This window comes from Lycorma delicatula, chromosome 7 (genome assembly GCF_047948215.1).
Source record: "Lycorma delicatula isolate Av1 chromosome 7, ASM4794821v1, whole genome shotgun sequence".
Lineage (NCBI taxonomy): Eukaryota > Metazoa > Arthropoda > Insecta > Hemiptera > Fulgoridae > Lycorma > Lycorma delicatula.
This window is the reverse complement of record NC_134461.1, coordinates 142,577,224-142,597,994: the sequence shown is the minus strand read 5'-3', so window position 1 is coordinate 142,597,994 and position 20,771 is coordinate 142,577,224. Positions and strand designations below refer to the sequence as shown.

Genomic DNA, 20,771 nt, shown 5'->3' with positions numbered 1-20,771 from the left:
TTTCATTTTTCTTCATTCATTTATTCCTATGGTGTCATGAGAGTTTAGATAAACCTCATTTGATTCGTAATAGGGACATGAGTGATTTTTAGGAATACTATGTCTATGATAATTTCGGCTATCAAAATCCGAAATATCCGAAAACTATTAAAAAAGTCCAGTTTGGGGCTGAGATACGTAATCATCTTCATAACCTTCTTAAAACTATTGCATGTGGTGAAAATGTTTTTAAATTTTTTTGAAGAGATGAAATCGTCAGCAAAAAATTAATTACTTTATAAAAATCGAGATGTGAATGAAAAATTAAACATAATGAACAAATATAAACACGCTATACCCTTTTTTTTTTGTTTTTAATTAAACTTGTTTGCCTTGCCAAGCTCCATCAATAAATAAAATAGTCAACACCTTATAACACTTTTCAAAAATTTATTATGTCAATTTATAACTGACTGCAAAGAAATACTGAAAGAAAAAGTACGTAACAGTTTTAAAATTAACTACACTGACGTATTTAAGTGCTTTGCAATTTTTAATGGTTTAATCACAAAATTTAAATAAAAAATTAATTCTCGTAACAGAAAGCTTGGAAAATCAATAAACAGAACACTAATATTTCATAAGTTAGAATATTATTTAAGTGTTGTGGAAAATTGTGTTTCGTTTTTGTTAAGCAGTAACGTTCGTTTAGAATTTGATTGATGTGTTTTTATTCTTTTATTGAATGAAAAATTAAACTGATATTTTATTTAGACATTAATATAATTATTTTACTTGTCATATGTCAAAAGAAGTAGAGTATAAAACTTATAACTTATCGTTAAATAAACTTAATCGATAAAATTAATTACGTTCATTGATCAGCATGAGAAATTATATTTCCTTTTGTGGAGAAAGAAACTTTTGTTGTAGATTAATTTTTTTTAATGAATTATTTACCGATCAATTTAATTCTCGTTAGTTACATTAAAATTTCGTTAATTTAATTTTTTTCCACGTTCCAACTTGCAATATCAGAACGAACCACACTTCTAACTTGCCTCGCTTAAATATTTTCGACCTTAAATTGAGTATAACTCAAGAACGACACAATTAGTCTTTATGAACTTTTTTCATGCACAATTTCATGTACACTAAAACAGCATATATAGATTTAAATGAAAGTAATGTAGTATTGAATATTTTCGAGCTACAAAATTTTATACGTAAGCCTATACATACAGGTGTCCCACAAAGAAACGGAAAAATTGTCAGGACATGTTCTACTGGTGAAAATAATGAAAAAAAGATGTAAAAATAAATCTGAAATGCTTTGTTTTTGAGTTAGAAAGTTTTTGCCCGAATTTCAGCTATTCTAATAAAAAGAAGCTACTGAAGTTTTAGTATCAAAAGTCGTTTAACCCTATTATTATTATTATTCTTTTTCTTTCTGTACCTAATAAAAAATCTTATTAAAAATTATTCGGTGTATCAGCACGAACGAAAGTGTTTACGAACGAAAGGGTCATTTCCAATGTAAGAATAATGATAGCATTTTCTGACTATATTTCGTCTGTTTTGCTTCAATAAAAAAATATTTTTAAAAGTTTTTATCGGCTGTATTTACATTAGTACATAGGTATTGTGTAGGAGTCCTTGAAAGTCCACAGAAGACCACTCTTATTGCTTTGTTTGAGCTTTATCGACCGATGACTTCGTTAAGACGCCGTTATATCTTGAAGTTCTAGAGCCTGTTACTGATACTATGTTACTATAATAATAACAAGTTTAACAGAAGAAAGCGCGGAACTAACATCGAAGGATTTCCTGCAATCAAAAAGGATACTGCTCGGAGTAGAGTATATACAATTCATTCAAACCAAAGTGAATGCTTTCATCTACGTATGTTATTCCATAATGTTAAATGACCTATATCTTTTGATTACTTGAAAACTGCTGATGGTGTGCTACGTCAAATATATAAAGCTCCTTGCGCTGTACTTGACCGATTGGAAAATGGCAATTACTGGAATGACACGCTTGCTGATGCTTCAATCTGTCAGTCTTCGCCTAAATTCAGAGAATTATTTGCAATTATGTTAGTTTTTTGTTATCCTGCTCAACCAAACGTGCTGTGGGAAATGTTCCAAAAAGATTTTTGTAAAGATATTTTACATCAAATCCGACCACAAACCAATAAATAACGTTGAGATTACAATTTCAGATGAAATATTGAATAGAGGTCTCTTTGAGATATAAGATATTGTCGTTACGTTAAGTGATAAATGCGTATACGATTTCGGTTTACCAACACCAACACGTGATAATTAAGACGCAATTAATGCTTATGATACAGTGTTAACATTTTCTTTCGACGTCGATGGACAGATAGAATTTGTAAGTATTAATTTTCCTAAATTAGTACTAGATCAACGTCAGGCGTTTGATGATATAAATGACAGTGTTGCTAGCAACAACCCAAAGATTTTTTCTTAGATGCTCCTGGAATCACCGGGAACACTTTCTTAATCGATCTGCTTTTTGCTCAAATTCGCTGAACTAGAAATGTCGCAATCGATGTAGCATCATTAGGAATAGCTGCTACACTTATAAATGGTGGAGAACTGCACAATCCACTTTTACGTTACCGTTAAATGTTGCATGCAGGCAAGAATCTGTTGGTTCTATTCGTAAAAATGGTCCACTTGGACAAATTTTGCAAGATGTTAAACTTATAATGCGGGATGAATGCATAATGAGTCATCGTGTTCATATTGAAGCCATTGATTTTGTGTTTGCTGGAGACGTATTTTCGTATTCCTCAAACCTCAGAACGTAAAGAAAACTAATTTTCACCATGCGACTGAAAGTAAAAATTTTCTAAATGTCAGAAAAAAAGGAAACAAAAATTAAACGCCCTTCAATTTTTTTCAAAATTAATTTTTAATGTTTTAATTTATTATCAGATTTTTTAGTAAGTCTTCAAGTTTAAAAAAATGTTCTTTTTATACCTATACATTAATTCAAATCGTTTAGTTTACAACATAATTTATTGTTGTAAGAATATAAGTTTTTTTATGTGTGTATATTTATATAAATTATAAAAAAAGCTTCGTTCTTCGATTTTGAAGTGTTATCGTGATTGAAAATGATTTGATAGAAAAGATTAAATTTATACCACATTTAACTTTATTTTATTTATTTATTTATTTTTTAATCATCATTAAGAGTTTTAATTTTTTACCGAAGTAACGATAAATCTTTCATAAATACCTTTTTTTCCTGGTAGTGTAACTCTAATGTTCCGTAACCTCATTAATAAATTTATATTTAAAAAACCCGTTGAATTGTATTCAAGAAAGTTTAATTGTCATTTAAGTAATCATTAAAACTGTTTCTATATCTAAGTTTTAATATCAAGCCCTAAACAATTAGGGCTTTTAGTAAAATTGGAATATTTTACCAAAGAATTGTATCTTTTAATAACACTATTGCAATATGTACCTAATTTCATTATTTAAATTATTAACAATTTACAAAAAGAAAAGAATAATTTCCAGTAAAACTGCTAGAAATCCTGACATTCTGGGAGAGAAGAATTTCAGCTTTTGTAGGAGTTCTACTCTTTGATTCATAGCGATAAATACATACAATACTATTATTATACTCTACGCTTATGTTAACCGGCTGTACTCTTTCTTTAATCGAAATTCTCTCCTATTTTACACAATCCTTCAAGACAGAAAATTTGTATTTGTAAATATAATTTTTTAATTAATCTAATACTGAAGTTATGAAACATTAAAATTCCACTATCGTGAAAGCAAGCAAAAAATGATTTACGATTTTGTATATAATCTTTCAAAACTTTTAAAGATTATTTTTTATAGATGAATCTTTCGGAGAATGGTAGTGAAATAAAAAAAGATTTAATATATAATATAAAACTTAATTTTGACGACCCCCCAGAGCTTTTTGAGATTGACACTGAAACTCCAGTTAAAACTTCACCAGTAAATATCAACCCGCCAACAATTCAAGAAGTTCTCGCAGCCTTAAATGAAATAAAAAACTACAAAGCAAGCGGAGAAGACCAGCTTTTCGCAGAACTCTGGAAACACTCATCAGTTTATTCAGTCAAAACTTCCCTACATGTATGCCTCGTGAAAATATGGAACGAAGAAAAACTTCCAGAACACTGGACCACAGCCCTCATCCATCCATTACATAAAAAAGGGGATAAAACTAATCCTGAAAACTACAGAGGCATATCTCTCCTGGATTGCACATACAAAATCCTGTCGAGAATCATATACAACCGATGCAAAGACCAACTTGAACTGGAACTTGGGGAATACCAAGGGGGATTTAGGCCATGGAGAGGTTGCCCGGAGCAAATAATATCATTAAAACTTATGATGGACTTATATAAAAGACGGAAAAAACACCTAATAATCACCTTCGTCGACTTTAAAAGGGCCTATGATTGTATACACCGACCATCCATGCTGAATATTCTGAGAAACCTGGGCCTTCACCCTAAACTCGTAAACATGATAAAATTAACTTTAACCGATACCCAGTCCAGAGTGAAATTCAGAGGTGAACTCTCTCAACCCTTCTACATAAAAACTGGATTGAGGCAAGGAGACGGCCTCTCACCACTCCTTTTTAACTGCGCCCTTGAATTTGTCATGAGAAAATGGTATGAAATAAATCCCAAAAATATAAAAATGGGTACTAAGAAAAACTCCATCACACTAAATCGCCTAGGATTTGCAGATGACCTCGCTCTTTTAGCAAATAATATTCAAGAAGCCAAAACACAAATCATGAGCCTTCAAAACCTAGCACAAAAGATAGGGCTTCATATCTCTTTCGAAAAAACTGAACTAATGGCCATAGATCCTCTGGTAATAGAGCGCATTACGGTAAACAATCAGAAAATTAAAATAGTAAAACAATTTAAATATCTAGGGGAAATAATAACTTATAATTTAAATGAAAAAGTGACATGGCAAAACAGGACAAATAAAATGATTAAATCCCAAAAATTAACTCGGTCAACATATAACAAAAAATGCCTTTCTGCTAAAACAAAACTTAAACATTATAATACTGTAGTACAGCCAGAAGTCACCTACGGAAGCGAGACCCTTTTCAAAATCACTCAGAAAAACCGAATTGAAAAAATTCTGAAAATAGAGAGGAGAATTGTCAGAACGTGTATCAATAAAAAACACCAAAAAGAAGGCCGATGGTGGATTGTGCCAAATGAGGTGGTGTATCGAGAAATAGAGCCTGTTACTGATACTATGCGGAAAAAAAGAATCTCTTTCTTCGGTCATCTCATAAGGACACCGCAAACAAGACTGTCAAGAAATATCATTGAAAAGCTCTGGTTCCAAAAGCTAGAAGTAGGATGGATCAAAGAAATTAGAGAAGATATGAAAGAATTGGGAATTTCCCTGACTGACCTACAGAATAAAACTGGAAAAATTACAAAGCTAAAGGATAAAAGCATTAGATTTAAACAAAAGACAGACAAACGACAAAATACAACGAAGAGGGTGTTTACGGATGAAGAAAAGAAAGCAAGATCTGAACGGATGAAGAAATACTGGGCAGCTCGAAAGAGTAAAATAACACGCTTTTCTCAGAAAAGATCCAACTAAAATTGACTTAAGTGGTCCCATGTTGGCCGTAAAAGCATAATAATAAAACTTAATTTGTGGCATAAAGTAGTTCGTAATGTATAATTCTTCAAAAAAACCTTCTGTTCGTTCTGTATACATGTATTAGTAGATTGAGGTGTGTTTTACAGACAAGTATATTAACAAAAGGTGTTTCTTAATAACAATATTGATCAAACAATAATTGATCCTTTACCAAGAACTTGGTATATGATATCCTTAATTCATATTCCATAAAGATATTAGTTATAATTAAAAGAAAATTATTTAATTATTATAAAATAATAATAAAAATCATCAAGAATCTAATTATGTATTCCTGATATTTTTCCATTCATTTACCGCTACTTTCCTTTCTTTTTCCTGTTTAGCCTCCGGTAACTACCGTTTAGATAATTCTTCGGAGGATGAATGAGGATGATATGTATGAGTGTAAATGAAGTGTAGTCTTGTACATTCTCAGTTCGACCATTCCTGAGATGTGTGGTTAATTGAAACCCAACCACCAAAGAACACCGGTATCCACGATCTATTTACCGCTACTGCTCCAGATTAAAACAGAGTAACTACTGAAATGAACGTTTTTAAACTTTAATTTCAAATAATTCTATTCTCCATATACATAAATTTGTTTATACAATATTTTTTTTTTTGTTATTTATTTATATTTATAACAATTATTTACATCCTATATCAAATATAAATATATAATTTTAAATATTAAGACGAAAAATATTTTTTTGTTCGGCAATTTATAGGGTATTTCTTCCTTCTTGACAATGCTCCCTAGAGGTAGAAAAGATAAACTACTGAAATCGAAAACTATTGAATAAATAATAATATTCATTTCTTCCACTGTTTTCTTTCTTTTCAGTAAGTTAAAAAATCTGATCTGGACACCACATGACTTCCTTGAACGCTTATTAAATTACATATACACATTTTTTAAAAATTAAAATTACATAAAATTTTATTTCATTAATAACTTCTGATTTGGTGCCATTTTTTTTTCATATTGTTATTATTGAATTCTTATTTATTGTAAAACGTTTTTTTTTAAAATCAGAGGTTGATAATTATTAATAAAACAGTATATTTAAATAAAAAAAAGAAAAGTTAAATAAAAGGAGAAGTTCGATTCGAACCGATGTATCTTCCCCTTGTAAGTTCCAAATATTTCATTAATTAAAATTTTATTTGGCTATAACTCTGAAAGCAATGAAAATAAGTACCACTTATGTGATATATTGGTGAAAAACTCCCGATGAGGGCTTATTAATACAGTTCAGAAAAAGTCCAAAATCTTAAGTTATGGGGAATTTGGGATATTTTGTAGTCCAGTCGATTGCAATAAAAAGAGAAGGTGCAAAACTAGATGTTACAACAGTCCTAAATCCAAAATTTCAACATCCTACGACTAATAGTTTTTCAGTTAAGCGTCGTTCACGTCGAAACTAGTCAAAATGGATTCAGTGATGGTCAAAATGGGTATTTCCATCGAAATCTGAAAACCGACATTTTTGCGTTCACAATAGTTCCTTTACTTCGTGCAAGGAAGTAAAAAAAAAATAAATTTTCTATTAAAATGAAAAAACAAACTGTTACATGCGTCTTGTGAAATTTTTCAACAAATTAAAAAAAAAGTGTTTATCTACCTTGGGAATGCTCAATAAAAAAATATTAATTTGAAGTACGGTGAAAATTTTTTGATTCTATTCTTAAAATATAAAAAATCTATGAACCAGTACCAACTTAATAGAAAACTGATTTTAAAATGAGAAATGTTAAGAATATAGGGATCTATTTTTAATATGTATATTTACCGAATGGTTGAAAAGTAACTTACACCCCTTCTAATGTTTTTTTTTTTTTTTTTATAATTGAAATAACTGAATCCGTTTTACGGCATTCTTCTTAGTGCCTTAGGGCTACTTCAATGGATATATACTTTACTCTTTTTTATTTATGGGTGCGGCGGGTGGGGGGTACAACTAAAAATTTTAAATCGGACCAATTTTTATATCATCTTAAAAAGCTCAATAATACGGGAATAATGATACAATTAAAACTAAATTACGATTGCCTAATCCAAAATGGCGGCTAACAATCTGTTTGTTTCAAATAGAACTATGTATCTTCTCCTTTAATAATTTTATAATTTGAGATACCCTGATTCTCTCTTTTGAAATCTTCTTCAATAAGAGATTTAAACTCATAAAACCTCAATTTAGTGTATTTTGTTTTCAGAGGGTGAGTGAAAGAGGTGTCTCCAAAATTTTAAATGGGAAACGTGATAGGTTGTTTTAAAGGTCTTTGCGAGACAAATAAAACGGTATCAAAAGAATAAAATTCAGATTATTTAAATCAAAATGGTGACCTCAAATGTCATTACGTAAATTAAAAATTGAAAAAATAAATTATTAAAATTTTTCAAATTAAACATAGAGACTTGAAGAATTTTATTTAAGTCAATAAGAGTTTCCAATTAAATTACTTTTTCATGTGTAATTAATTGCATTTTTTATTTTAAGGGTTTATTGTATTTCATGAATTAAAAATACCCCTTAATAAACAATACACGGCCTAATTAAAATGATATTTGCCTTTGAATAACACTATTAAATTGTGCAAAGATGAAATCACTACCCCCACTCCTTCGCGGACTGGAAATTAATTTTCGAATAGCCCTCGTATTTAATTTAAAATTAATTTAAATTGAGAAATTTTCAAATTAAAACTGGGAATTTTTAAGAGAGATGATTATTTAGAGAAAATCATAAGAAAATCTGAATATTTTGATGAAAAAATAATTCATATAAATATAGTTTGTCAGAATTTTAATTTTACATAATCAAAAGTTCTTATATTTTCATAAATAAGTTATTAAACTCTCGTTAGCGTCCCTTGATATTATTAAATTACGATATAACTAAAGATGTATTGAAAGTCATCTAAATAACCAATTAATTTTAAGATGGAAAGATTTATTTATATTTTAAATATTTCCATCGTTATTTCTTTAATTTTATTAATAATTTTTGTTTCAGATTTTTATTTTATTTATAATCTAGATATATCTTTTTTTTGTCATGTTTAACCTCCGGGACTACCGTTAGGTATCCCGGAAGTTAGGTTAGGAGGTTAGGTATCCGTTAAGTATGCTTCAGAGGATGAGACGAATAATATGTAGCGTGTGTGAAAATGCCATGCCTGACCGGGATTCGAACCCGGGACCTCCGGATGAAATGCCGTGACGCTACCACTCACGCCACGGAGGCCGGCAATCTAGATATATTTAGATTATCTCTTTTTTGCATTATTTTGATAATTGTGTTCCTGGATCATCAAATGTCATTAAACATTTGTCATTAAACAAATGTCATCAAATGTAAAATGTCATTATATATTCTGCACTAGTCGTTTTGATTCGATTAAATTCACTATGATGAAAAGAATTTCATAATAAAAATTTGCTTTACTATTACAATGTCAGACATTCCAAATACATATTTTATCGAATAAAATAAGATGATTGGTCAAAAAAGCAACAATCACGTTGGGAATTGAACCGTACGTAATCTGAACAAGAATATAAAAATATTGGTTTTCTTTTTTTAATTTTTTACTATAATAATATTCAGTAAACTAATTAATTACTTACTAGAAGTTACTTACGCATTACGGTTAATTCGTGATCGTCAGATGGTTTTGTATAAATCGGATGATCCATAGTTACTTCGCATGAATAAATACCGGATGCCGTGAAATCCAGATTTCGTATTATGATCTGCTTTGCGTTGCAATGTGTTAACTGTAACAGATTTAAAAAAAAAAATAGTAGATTAGTTAGGATAATAACAAAGTAGAACAAAAAAAATAATAGGTTTTGCATGGTTTGAATAAAAAGTAAAATTATATCAATTATATCAGACGATATAATTTTTACTTTCCATTCAAACTATGCGAAAAAATAAATTATTTTTTTTATTTCATCTTAATTCAATTCTAATAGACATTGCTTCCAATTTTAATCGGGTTGAATAATTTAAAATGTTTATTTAAACTAAGTATAATTATCTTCTATGTAAAAATAGAATAGTAATCTACTTTATAACGTTTTACAGGAGTATTCATTTACACAGAAACATAATTCCGAGTTTATCAAATCAGCTAGTAAACTGATTTGACTCGGACTAATAGGCTATAGTAAATCAAGCGTATTGATCCCACACATTACGAATTTAACCGGTTTTCAAAACTCAGAACAATCAGTAGAATGCATTCTATTGTTAATTCTACCTCCAATAATAGATTTAAATTTTCACTGAAATGTCATTAGTTTTTATTCATTTATTCTCTTGTGACGCGTTGAAATTCTCAACAGTCGCAATTTTATAAACTTATTTTTTATTCTTTTTTTATGTCATTTATTATTTTAATTCAAGATTAAATAAATTTTATCCATTTATATATATTTTGGTATTGTGATATCAGAAGCAGTTGCAAAATTCATCGTTAAACGAAATTTACGTGATTTCAATTTTATGTTTAGTATATTATTAATTGTACGTTACGTATATTTGTAATTTTAAAAATAAAGTTATAATTACGACCAAATATGTTTTCCAATTTTTTAGGTGTTATACCATATAAGGTTCTTTGCTATTAGAAATAGTAACATAATATTGAATTTTATTTATTGAACTGTAATTATATCAATATGTCATTATCATCTATGTTTCAATATAGAAATAATCATATATCTTAGTTAGGGGACTATTGCAGGAGAATTTATCGTCATAAAGCCACTGCTGTTATGATCTGAACACTTTCGTCCAACTCAGTCTTGATGCAAACTTTCTACCGCATACTTTTCTTGAATAGAATGAATTGCCTTAAATGATTGCACTGCAACCGAGCATATAACGTTTTTCCTAGCTTCAATCATCGATTTCTGATCTAATTTGCTTAAAAAAATGGCTAAATCTTCGCAATCAATTATAATCGAAAAGTCCGTTTTCACAATACTGTATTTTAACTTTATTAATTTAATTTTCTTGTGGAGCTGATTTTCTTTAATTTAGCACAAAATGAGGAAAACCAACCGTTCAGAAAAATTGTACTAGTGGCTTTGTTTGAATTATTGCATCTTTCTAAGAAAATAATAATCACCAAATATGCTAATACTAGTGTGTGAGATCGTTAAGCTAATTTTTTTAACATCCTTAATTTAATTATTATTTTTTTATATTATTATGGGAAAATTAACGATTTTTATGAAAATATCAATTTTTGTAATATTATTCATTCGATTGATTCGAATCGTTCGGTTTAAACCTAGCTCACACAAAAATAAGACTCACACAGTTCACAGTTTATAAATTGTTCGTAAAAGTTTGTGCTTCAACCGGCAAATATCCACTACTTTTCGACATTTTTCGAGATATCTAAAAACCTTCTCAGTTATACCATGAAACATGGTTAAAAATTTTGTTACGACTGATAAAAAAAAAAAGGAACCGACATCAAAATTCGCTACAAAGTAAGAAATAATTTCGTCCAAATATAATTAACTCCTTAGACACTTCTTTGAATTGGTACCAAAATAGATGATCGTATTTATGTGGTTCAAGTATCGACCTGCAGATGGCGTATATAAAAAAAAAAAAATACCTAATAATCGCAAACGGAAAATAAATCGAAGCACAAATAGGAATTCCGCTGATGTAAAATCAGTTTTTGCTGCCTAGTACCAAGCTATTATTGTATAAAGTGATACTAGAACCGATTTGGACATACGGAAGCCAACTTTGGGGTTCGTCAAGTGCCAGCAATTTATAGACTATTCATCGCTTCCAAAATAAATTTACGAGATGACGCAGCCATTACGATTCGTTTGGATTTCGGTGTATGTTTGTGAAGAAATCAATCTATTGGCAACCAAGTACAAAAATGTATGGTAATCAAACAATAGTCTGACATCCTCCTTTTGAATCTTAAATATTCTTTTTGACTTTTTGAAGGAGCTTCATTGGCAATATTATATTTTAGACTAGAATATAAGTTGGCATAATAAATATTTAACATTAAGCTAAGCATTCTATAAAAACGCTTCAAAATAAAAACGTAAAGCAAACGAAAGCAATTTGATCGACTAACGTGATAAATTATTTACTCTAAAGGTGATAAAATTATATCTACCTTTTTTAAAAAAATAACGGTAAAAGTATTATTTCTATTTTTTATTAGGCAAATTTTTGAGAAATAAACAGTAATTTAGTTAAAAGTGTCATTATCGTTAGCAGTGCGCATCGTAATAGTTCTTGGTTTCTGGGATAAGTTGTGTTTGGTTTCTAGACTGCTCCTTGATCTTTCAGAATACTTGTGTCTTATATCCTCTTTAATTAAGTACACACCAAGTATTTTAATTATCTAACTTCTCCACCGACTTGATTTCCTATATACTATTCTCTGTAATTAGCATCCTCTTTAATGATACACATCAACTATCTCCATTTAACAAATTATCTTAATTTCCTCATCTTCCTCATTTAGCACACATCTTTCAACTTTCTTATTACTAGTTAATCGTGCTCTTACGTTAACAGTACTTTAATTCCTTTTATATATAATAATTATTCTGAATTATTCTTACTTACAGTATTGAATCGACCGATCAAATTTTATGATAAATTGATTCGATGATTATATCTTTGTATTTTCAAACTCATTAAAAACTGTAATCAGAATTGAATATAGCCCTTAAAATATAGATCGTGAAATTAAAAATTAATTCTACATTTAATGAGTTGTTGAAATGTTAAAATAATGGCGAATGACAAAGTAAAATACATATAGATCGGGTATATACTATTTAATACAGAATAAGCTTCGGATAAAGAAATTTTGATAATTGTGAGCGTTCTCAACCTTAATCTTTTTCAAATTGAAGTATGTTGAAAAATATGTTATATAATCAATAAAAATACAAGTTTCAAAAGTCGCAAGAATGAAATTACCTCATTATTCTTCATCAGAATCTGTAATAGCAGTAGCGTTGTTATCAGCTGTTTTGGGAAACTCTATCATATAGTCACGATACAGTGAAGCAAGACTAGACCAAAAATGATGTACTCGGGTCTTGCAGTCCCGGTATTTTCTTTTAAAAAAGAACTCTGCGAGATGCCCGTGCAAGTGGTGTTTACAATTTTCTACCGAGGAACGTTTGAACGCACATCTCGCCACGCACGCTCGTTTGTCTGTGTATAAGTTTCCGTGTCCGGATGGATGAAATTATATTTGTGGTTCATCGCTAAATGTTGGTAACCCTCGTATCGCAAACAATTATATGTCTTTGAGCAATCTCTAACTATTGTACCAGGAAGAATATACTTTTGTACGATAGGCAATAAGGTGGCGTGTGTAATAGTTGGTGTAGCTTTCTCTAAAAGGTATTATATTGTTAAAAGTAAAAATCGTTAAATTTGATTTGGGAAATAACACCTGAAATAGTAATTTGGATTTACAGAGTGTACAAAAAAATAATATCGGTACTTATCGGTTACAAGGGACCCCTACTGAAATCCAATTGTTTGCGTATATAAAAATAAAATAACATGATACGTGTAACTTATTGCATATAATTTTTATTTTTAACGTTAATTAGACGAGGTTAGCGAGCGAAGCGAGCGTTAGTTATGTTTGATTAGATTCCGTGTAATGACCTATCGCGCATTACATCAATATAACCTAACCAAACATAATCTACGCTCGCTAACTTCGTTTAATTAAAGGTAAATATACAAATTATATATATATTACCTATTTAGGTGGCCAGTAGACAGCTTCATTGTATCCTGACTATATGATGGAGTTAACAACGCTACTGCATTACTGGTTCTGAGGAGGAATACTAAGGTAATTTTACTCTTCTGTCTTTTGAACTTTTGAAACTTGTATTTTTATTAATTATATAACATACTTCAATTTGAAAAAGATTAAGGTTGAGGACGTTCAGACTCACAATTACCAAATTTTTTTTTTAATATTAAAGCGACTATTTAATTACAGTATTTAATGATAAATATATACTTATTTATGAAAAAAAAAATGGTTGAATTAGAACTTGAAGGATCGTCTTAAAAATTGTTTCTTTTCTTTTCTTCAAATATGTATAAAATTTACGTGAAATCTTCCGCAAGATTTCAGTTTCTAATAACCTACAGTTACAAATTTCAGGTGATATTGTAATGGACTGGTGGTATATTGCATTGCATTTTGAACCATATTTGGGTAATTTAAATCCACCTATTTTCTTGTTTGTTACATTACCGTTATTAAACGTTGGCAGTCATCTGGGCAATAAAAATGTTATCCAGAGGTGATCGAAATAAAGAGCTGGTTGATCTCAAAACCTTAAGAGCCGGTTAAAAAAATGTTACCTCAGTAATTTGTCTGTTAATTCCCTAACAGCAATAACGATGTCAAATATTGGGCTTTGGTATTGTAATAAATATACATTTACTTAGGTTTATTAAAATATTAATTTTTTTTTTCTACGTTCATCCATGAGATCTGAATTTAAGAGAGCATTAAAAGATTTAAATGGCAGAAAAGCTCCTGGAATAGACGGAATACCTGTAGAATTACTGCGCAGTGCAGGTGAGGAAGCGATTGATAGATTATACAAACTGGTGTGTAATATTTATGAAAATGGGGAATTTCCATCAGACTTCAAAAAAAGTGTTATAGTTATGATACCAAAGAAAGCAGGGGCAGATAAATGTGAAGAATACAGAACAATTAGTTTAACTAGTCATGCATCAAAAATCTTAACTAGAATTTTATACAGAAGAATTGAGAGGAGAGTGGAAGAAGTGTTAGGAGGAGACCAATTTGGTTTCAGGAAAAGTATAGGGACAAGGGAAGCAATTTTAGGCCTCAGATTAATAGTAGAAGGAAGATTAAAGAAAAACAAATCAACATACTTGGCGTTTATAGACCTAGAAAAGGCTTTCGATAACGTAGACTGGAATAAAATGTTCAACATTTTAAAAAAATTAGGGTTCAAATACAGAGATAGAAGAACAATTGCTAACATGTACAGGAACCAAACAGCAACAATAACAATTGAAGAACATAAGCAAGAAGCCCTAATAAGAAAGGGAGTCCGACAAGGATGTTCCCTATCGCCGTTACTTTTTAATCTTTACATGGAACTAGCAGTTAATGAGGTTAAAGAACAATTTAGATTCGGAGTAACAGTACAAGGTGAAAAGATAAAGATGCTACGATTTGCTGATGATATAGTAATTCTAGCCGAGAGTAAAAAGGATTTAGAAGAAACAATGAACGGTATAGATGAAGTCCTACGCAAAAACTATCGCATGAAAATAAACAAGAACAAAACAAAAGTAATGAAATGTAGTAGAAATAACAAAGATGGACCGCTGAATGTGAAAATAGGAGGAGAAAAGATTATGGAGGTAGAAGAATTTTGTTATTTGGGAAGTAAAATTACTAAAGATGGACGAAGCAGGAGCGATATAAAATGCCGAATAGCACAAGCTAAACGAGCCTTCAGTAAGAAATATAATTTGTTTACATCAAGAATGAATTTAAATGTCAGGAAAAGATTTTTGAAAGTGTATGTTTGGAGTGTCGCTTTATATGGAAGTGAAACTTGGACAATCGGAGTATCTGAGAAAAAAAGATTAGAAGCTTTTGAAATGTGGTGCTATAGGAGAATGTTAAAAATCAGATGGGTGGATAAAGTGACAAATGAAGAGGTATTGCGGCAAATAGGTGAAGAAAGTAGCATTTGGAAAAATATAGCTAAAAGAAGAGACAGACTTATAGGCCACATACTAAGGCATCCTGGAATAGTCGCTTTAATATTGGAAGGACAGGTAGAAGGGAAAAATTGTGTAGGCAGGCCACGTTTGGAGTATGTAAAACAAATTGTTGGGGATGTAGGATGTAGAGGGTATACTGAAATGAAACGACTAGCACTAGATAGGGAATCATGGAGAGCTGCATCAAACCAGTCAAATGACTGAAGACAAAAAAAAAAAAAAAAAAAAAAATTCATAGGATCGTTCTCCGTTTAATTCTCTAAGTTATATCGCTCTACAATTTAACAGTGCTTCTTTTTTGACGACTTTTTTATATAAAAACTTTTATTGCAGTCAATATAATCTTTTTTTTCTAATCAGCTATTATCAGTACATATTTTAGATAAAAAATATTGTAAAAAATATTTATCTTTGTCTAAGGTAGTTTTTCGTTAGGTAAGCTTCTTCATAGAGTGTTGCAGGTAACGTTGCGTGTTGTGATGTTCCCACATGTGATAGTGGTTTTTAAATCGATTTTTAAAATATGTTTGTTAATTATATTGTTTTAAAAGTACGAATGATTTAAATAGTGTTTGTCCATTTATTTTTTTTGTTTTTATATTTAGAAATACTCAAAAATACATAAAAATATATTATAAATGCACAAAATACATTTAAATCACATAAATAATAATTATCTATTTCATAACTAGTTTTGAACAGCACTATATCAGGTACCTTTGTTTTTTGTTTTTTTTTTGCTGAGGAGGGGGAATACCCCAGTTACGTACGCTCTATAAGATATCGTAACCCTATTACATATCCTCTACTACGATATCGTAACCAGTGAAGTTCAACTGAGGTGCGATTATTGCTAGTTCAAAATTTTACTACATCAGTTACCTACCCGACACGAACAGTTCTCAGCAGCAATCTTTGAACAAGTTTTCTACATAGAGCGAAAGCTCTCGCTTTTTTCTACTTGACTCCGGAACCATTGTAAAGTATTACTTCAGAGGATGAGTGAGACTGATATGTATAAATATAAATGAAATGTACAGTCTTAGGTCGACCATTCCTGAGATGTGTGGTTAATCGATACCTAAGTATCAAAGAACACCGGTATCCATGATTTAGTAGTAATCGAATCTGTTTAAAAGTAACTGCCTTTACTAGGATTTGAATCTTAGAAATCAGCTGATTTCTCAACTTCGAAATCAGCTGTTTTGCGATGACGAGTTTACCACTCGACCAACCCTGTGGTTTATAGAGCAAAAGCTAGTACAAATATTATTTTTTTTTTTTATAAATCTCTTGCTTAAGCTGATTATTAAAAAGTTGTTTTAAAACATGGTACATCACCGATATCAAAATTCAGATTTGTTATTAATTTTTTTTTAATTTCAGTTAAGTATGTTTCTGTATCATATCAAAATAATATTGATTACCATCTACCCCTATCTTGAATTAGGCAGTAATATACTTATGAATAGAAAGTAAAGTTATTTTTCATATTAAAGAGGTTAATTTTGCCTATTTTACGGTTATTACCTAAAACGTGTGTGTGTGTGTATACCCATATATATATATATATATATATATATATATATATCGCTTATAGACTGTACTATGTGTATAGTAAGTGAAGTTAAGTGGACTGTTTGCTCATCGTCACGTGTAGAAGCAGTAAAATGTAAAGTACTTGACTTTATTGGTCTCTAGTGAGATCAGATTAACTATATACTATACACAAACGTAATATATATATATATATATATATATATATATATATATATACAAACGCACAAAATGATTCTTTGAAACAAAATTTTATGTTTATTCGTATAAATTGATATATTTGTATGAGGAAAATAATTATACATTTAAATCACATCCGTACACAAGAAATAACAACTGTTCTATTAGCAGCTATCTATAATTATGTTTTTAAGTTAATTTGTTTGCATATTAAAAGAAAACTTTATTTGACTAAAATGATGAACAATTTTTTTTTAACCAATTTATTTTTACAAAATGATAAAGAAAAAAGAAAAAAACTCCTTTTATTTGCTTTAAGACCCTCATTTTGTCTGTTTGTACGTGATTGACATATTTTAAGGCTATATTTTTTGTAACAATTTGAGTGACATGAAAACGAAGTTGAGAAGTAATTAAATTAATAATTTGTCCAAAAAACCTTTACATTCATTTACGGTTGTGTTTTCATTAAGCTAATCTCTCATCTATAAGAGTTATGGTTTTAATTAAAATCAGTTATAGTCTAAGCAAACCGTCACCAGCAATTAATTCACTAAAATGTAGTTTTAATTTCTTTTATTTTGTTTTAATAAAATCTGACTATGCTATAGTACTCAGCAAACTTTACATATTTCCCTTTTCAAGCAGTGCATGATTCCTATTATTACATATCATGTCATGGCGAAATAAAAGATTAATTTTTCATCTTCCATAATAGTTGAGATTTCATTATCCTAAATTAACGTTATAACTTGTTTTTATTTTTTATTTTTGTTTCGGAAACTTTTTATTCCATTTTAAATTTTAAATTCGTTAAGTAATCTCAAAAAACTCAACTTGACATCAACCTATTGTTGCTAACTATGATGACCGAAATGGTTCCTTTATTAATGTGAATAGAATTTTATTTAAATTTAATTGAAGGATCAGATTAAATTAATTTCTTGAAAATATAATGTACTGAGAACAATTAAACTAAAATTATAAAACTAAAAGTTAAAAAAAATCTGTTGTGGACATCAGTGATTTCCTGTACGCCTAATGCAATACATATGCACATGTTTAAAAGTACATAGAATTTTATTTCACTAATAACTTCTGATTTTTTTTCATATTTTTTATTATTGAATTATTATTTATTGTAATAATTTTTTTACAATTAGAGGTGAATGATTATTAATAAATCAATATATTTAAATTTAAAAAAAAACTTAAAAAAAAGGAAATGAAGTTGGATTAAAGCCGATGCTCTTCCCCCTTGTAAGATACAAATATTTCATTAATTAAAATTTTATTTGGCTGCAACTCTGGAACCGATGAAAATAAGTACCACTTATGTTATATCGTTGAAAAGCTTTCGATGAAGGTTTATTACTGCAGTTAAGTAAAAGTCCAAAATCCAGATTTTTGGATTTTTGGCTTTTGTTTTACACTTTTGGTCCAGTCGATTGCAATCAAAAGGGAGGTGCACAACTAGATGTTTCCACAGTCATAAATCCAAAATTTCACCGTTCTACTGTTCATCGTTTTTGAATTATGCGAGATACTTTGTACTTCGTACAAGGAAGTAATAAAACATAAAAATTAAAAGAAATAAATAATTTTAAATAATATTTATTTTAAACGGTGAAATAATAATAATTCCTTTTATCGATATTAAAAAACGTAAAACAAAATTGGATTTATAAAAAGAAAAAAAAACAGCACGCGAAGTTCCCAAGCGGTCATCTATCCAAGTACTAACTGCTTCCTACGTTGCTTAACTTCGAGATCAGACGAGAACCGGCGTATTCAACAAGGCCGTTGTCGATATTGAAGGGGCGAAGGCCCCCCCCCGAGCACGATCTTGCCGAGTCGAACGTCTTCACTTAGGCCAGACAGACATAATTCCATTGAACTTACCGGCTAAACCGATTAAGGAAAAACATGTGTATGGAGAAAGGGTACTTTTCTTTCAAACTGCATATAATTTTCTATCAATTCAGAGTCTAATATATGATTTTTCATCGACGCTGTTTTAGCTTTTATTGTATTCTCTTTAATTTTTTTCAAATAAAAATTCTTATCCCCTGCAAATGATAATAGAAAGTATGTAAAACCTTCTTAATCCGATTAGCTGTTACTAATCCTTGTTCAGATTGAAAGGGTTTTCGAATTAATGGGTTCAGTTTACGCGTTAAAGTAATTCGAATTTTTATACCTTCTGTTTTATATGAGACATTTATTTTTGTTTTTTCACGTCTTAATTTTTCAATTTACCTATATTACAGGTTACAATATAAAATATGCAGTATTTTTCATATTCTCCCTTTTCCATAATCCCATTCATCATTTGAAATATCTCCTTCCTCTTATTTTCCTTCTACTCACCAAACTTTCTATAACATCCACTAATAAACAATTTCTTCTCATTCAATATCCTAGTCAGTTCCTTTCCCTACATTCAATCACGTTTAGCATTTTCATGTTATCTCCGATTCTCCTTAATATTTCTTCGTTTGTTACACGGTCTTCCCATCTGACATTAATCGCTCTGCGTCACACCCACACCTCAGAAGCCTCAATTCGTTTTCTATCTATCTTTCTCATCGTCCACGTTTCAGCTCCACACTACTATGATTACTGTCTATTTTTCGTCCGTTTTACTTCAATAAAAATCTGACGTGGACACCACATGATTTCCTTGTACGCCTATTAAATTACATACCATTTTTTTAAAATGAAAAGTATAGAAGATTTTATTTCATTTATAACTTCTGATAATTTTTCATATATATTTTTCGTTTTATTGTTATTATTGAATTATTTATTGCATTTTTTTTTAAATCAGAGATTAATAATTATTAATAAATCAATATATTAAAATTTTAAAAAAAGTTAAAAAAAAAAATATATGTATATGATGAAGTCGTTCATACGTGCGTACGTATGTATCTTGCATAACTAAAAAACGATTAGCCGTAGGGTGTTGACATTTTGGATTTAGGTGTGCTGTAACATCTAGTTTTGTACCTCCCCTTTGCAATCGACTAGACCAAAAGTGTCTAGTCTCAAAAAAACGCCCAAAATCCAATTTTGGACTTTTTCTTAACTGCAAAAAAAAACTCTCGTTGGGAGTTTTTCAGCGATATATCGTAAGTTGTACTTATTTACATTGGTTCCAGAGTTATAGCCAAACAAAATTTTAATTAATGAAGTATTTGGATCTAACAAGGGGAAGGCACATCGGTTCGAAACCGACTTCATCTCCTTTTTTTCTAACCTTTTTCTTTAATTTAAATATATTGATTTATTAATATCTAACAGTAAAAAAAAGTTTTACAATAATTAATAATTCAATAATAACAATAAAAACATTATGAAAACCTATCAGAAGTTATTTATGAAATAAAATTTTATGTAATTTTTTATTTTAAAATAATGTTTATATGTAATTTAATAGGCGTACAAGGAAGTCATGTAGTGTCTACATCAGAATTTTATTGGCTGTACTTTTATTAATTTTCTC

At 29.6% G+C, this 20,771-nt stretch overlaps 1 protein-coding gene and 1 non-coding gene across 2 annotated transcripts in view; one reads left to right on the top strand and one right to left on the bottom strand.

Moving 5' to 3' along the window:
• The window catches only part of LOC142328123 (cell adhesion molecule 1-like), a 615,871-nt gene that overhangs the window by 94,541 nt on the left and 500,559 nt on the right, over positions 1–20,771 (bottom strand). The window contains exon 4 of the mRNA XM_075371644.1: positions 9,348–9,483. Coding sequence (XP_075227759.1) covers positions 9,348–9,483 — 136 coding nt within the window. The remainder of the gene's footprint in view (positions 1–9,347; positions 9,484–20,771) is intronic.
• On the top strand, positions 16,327–16,472 carry LOC142328500 (U4 spliceosomal RNA). Its single transcript, XR_012757293.1, has one exon. It is a non-coding gene; the product is annotated as a U4 spliceosomal RNA (small nuclear RNA).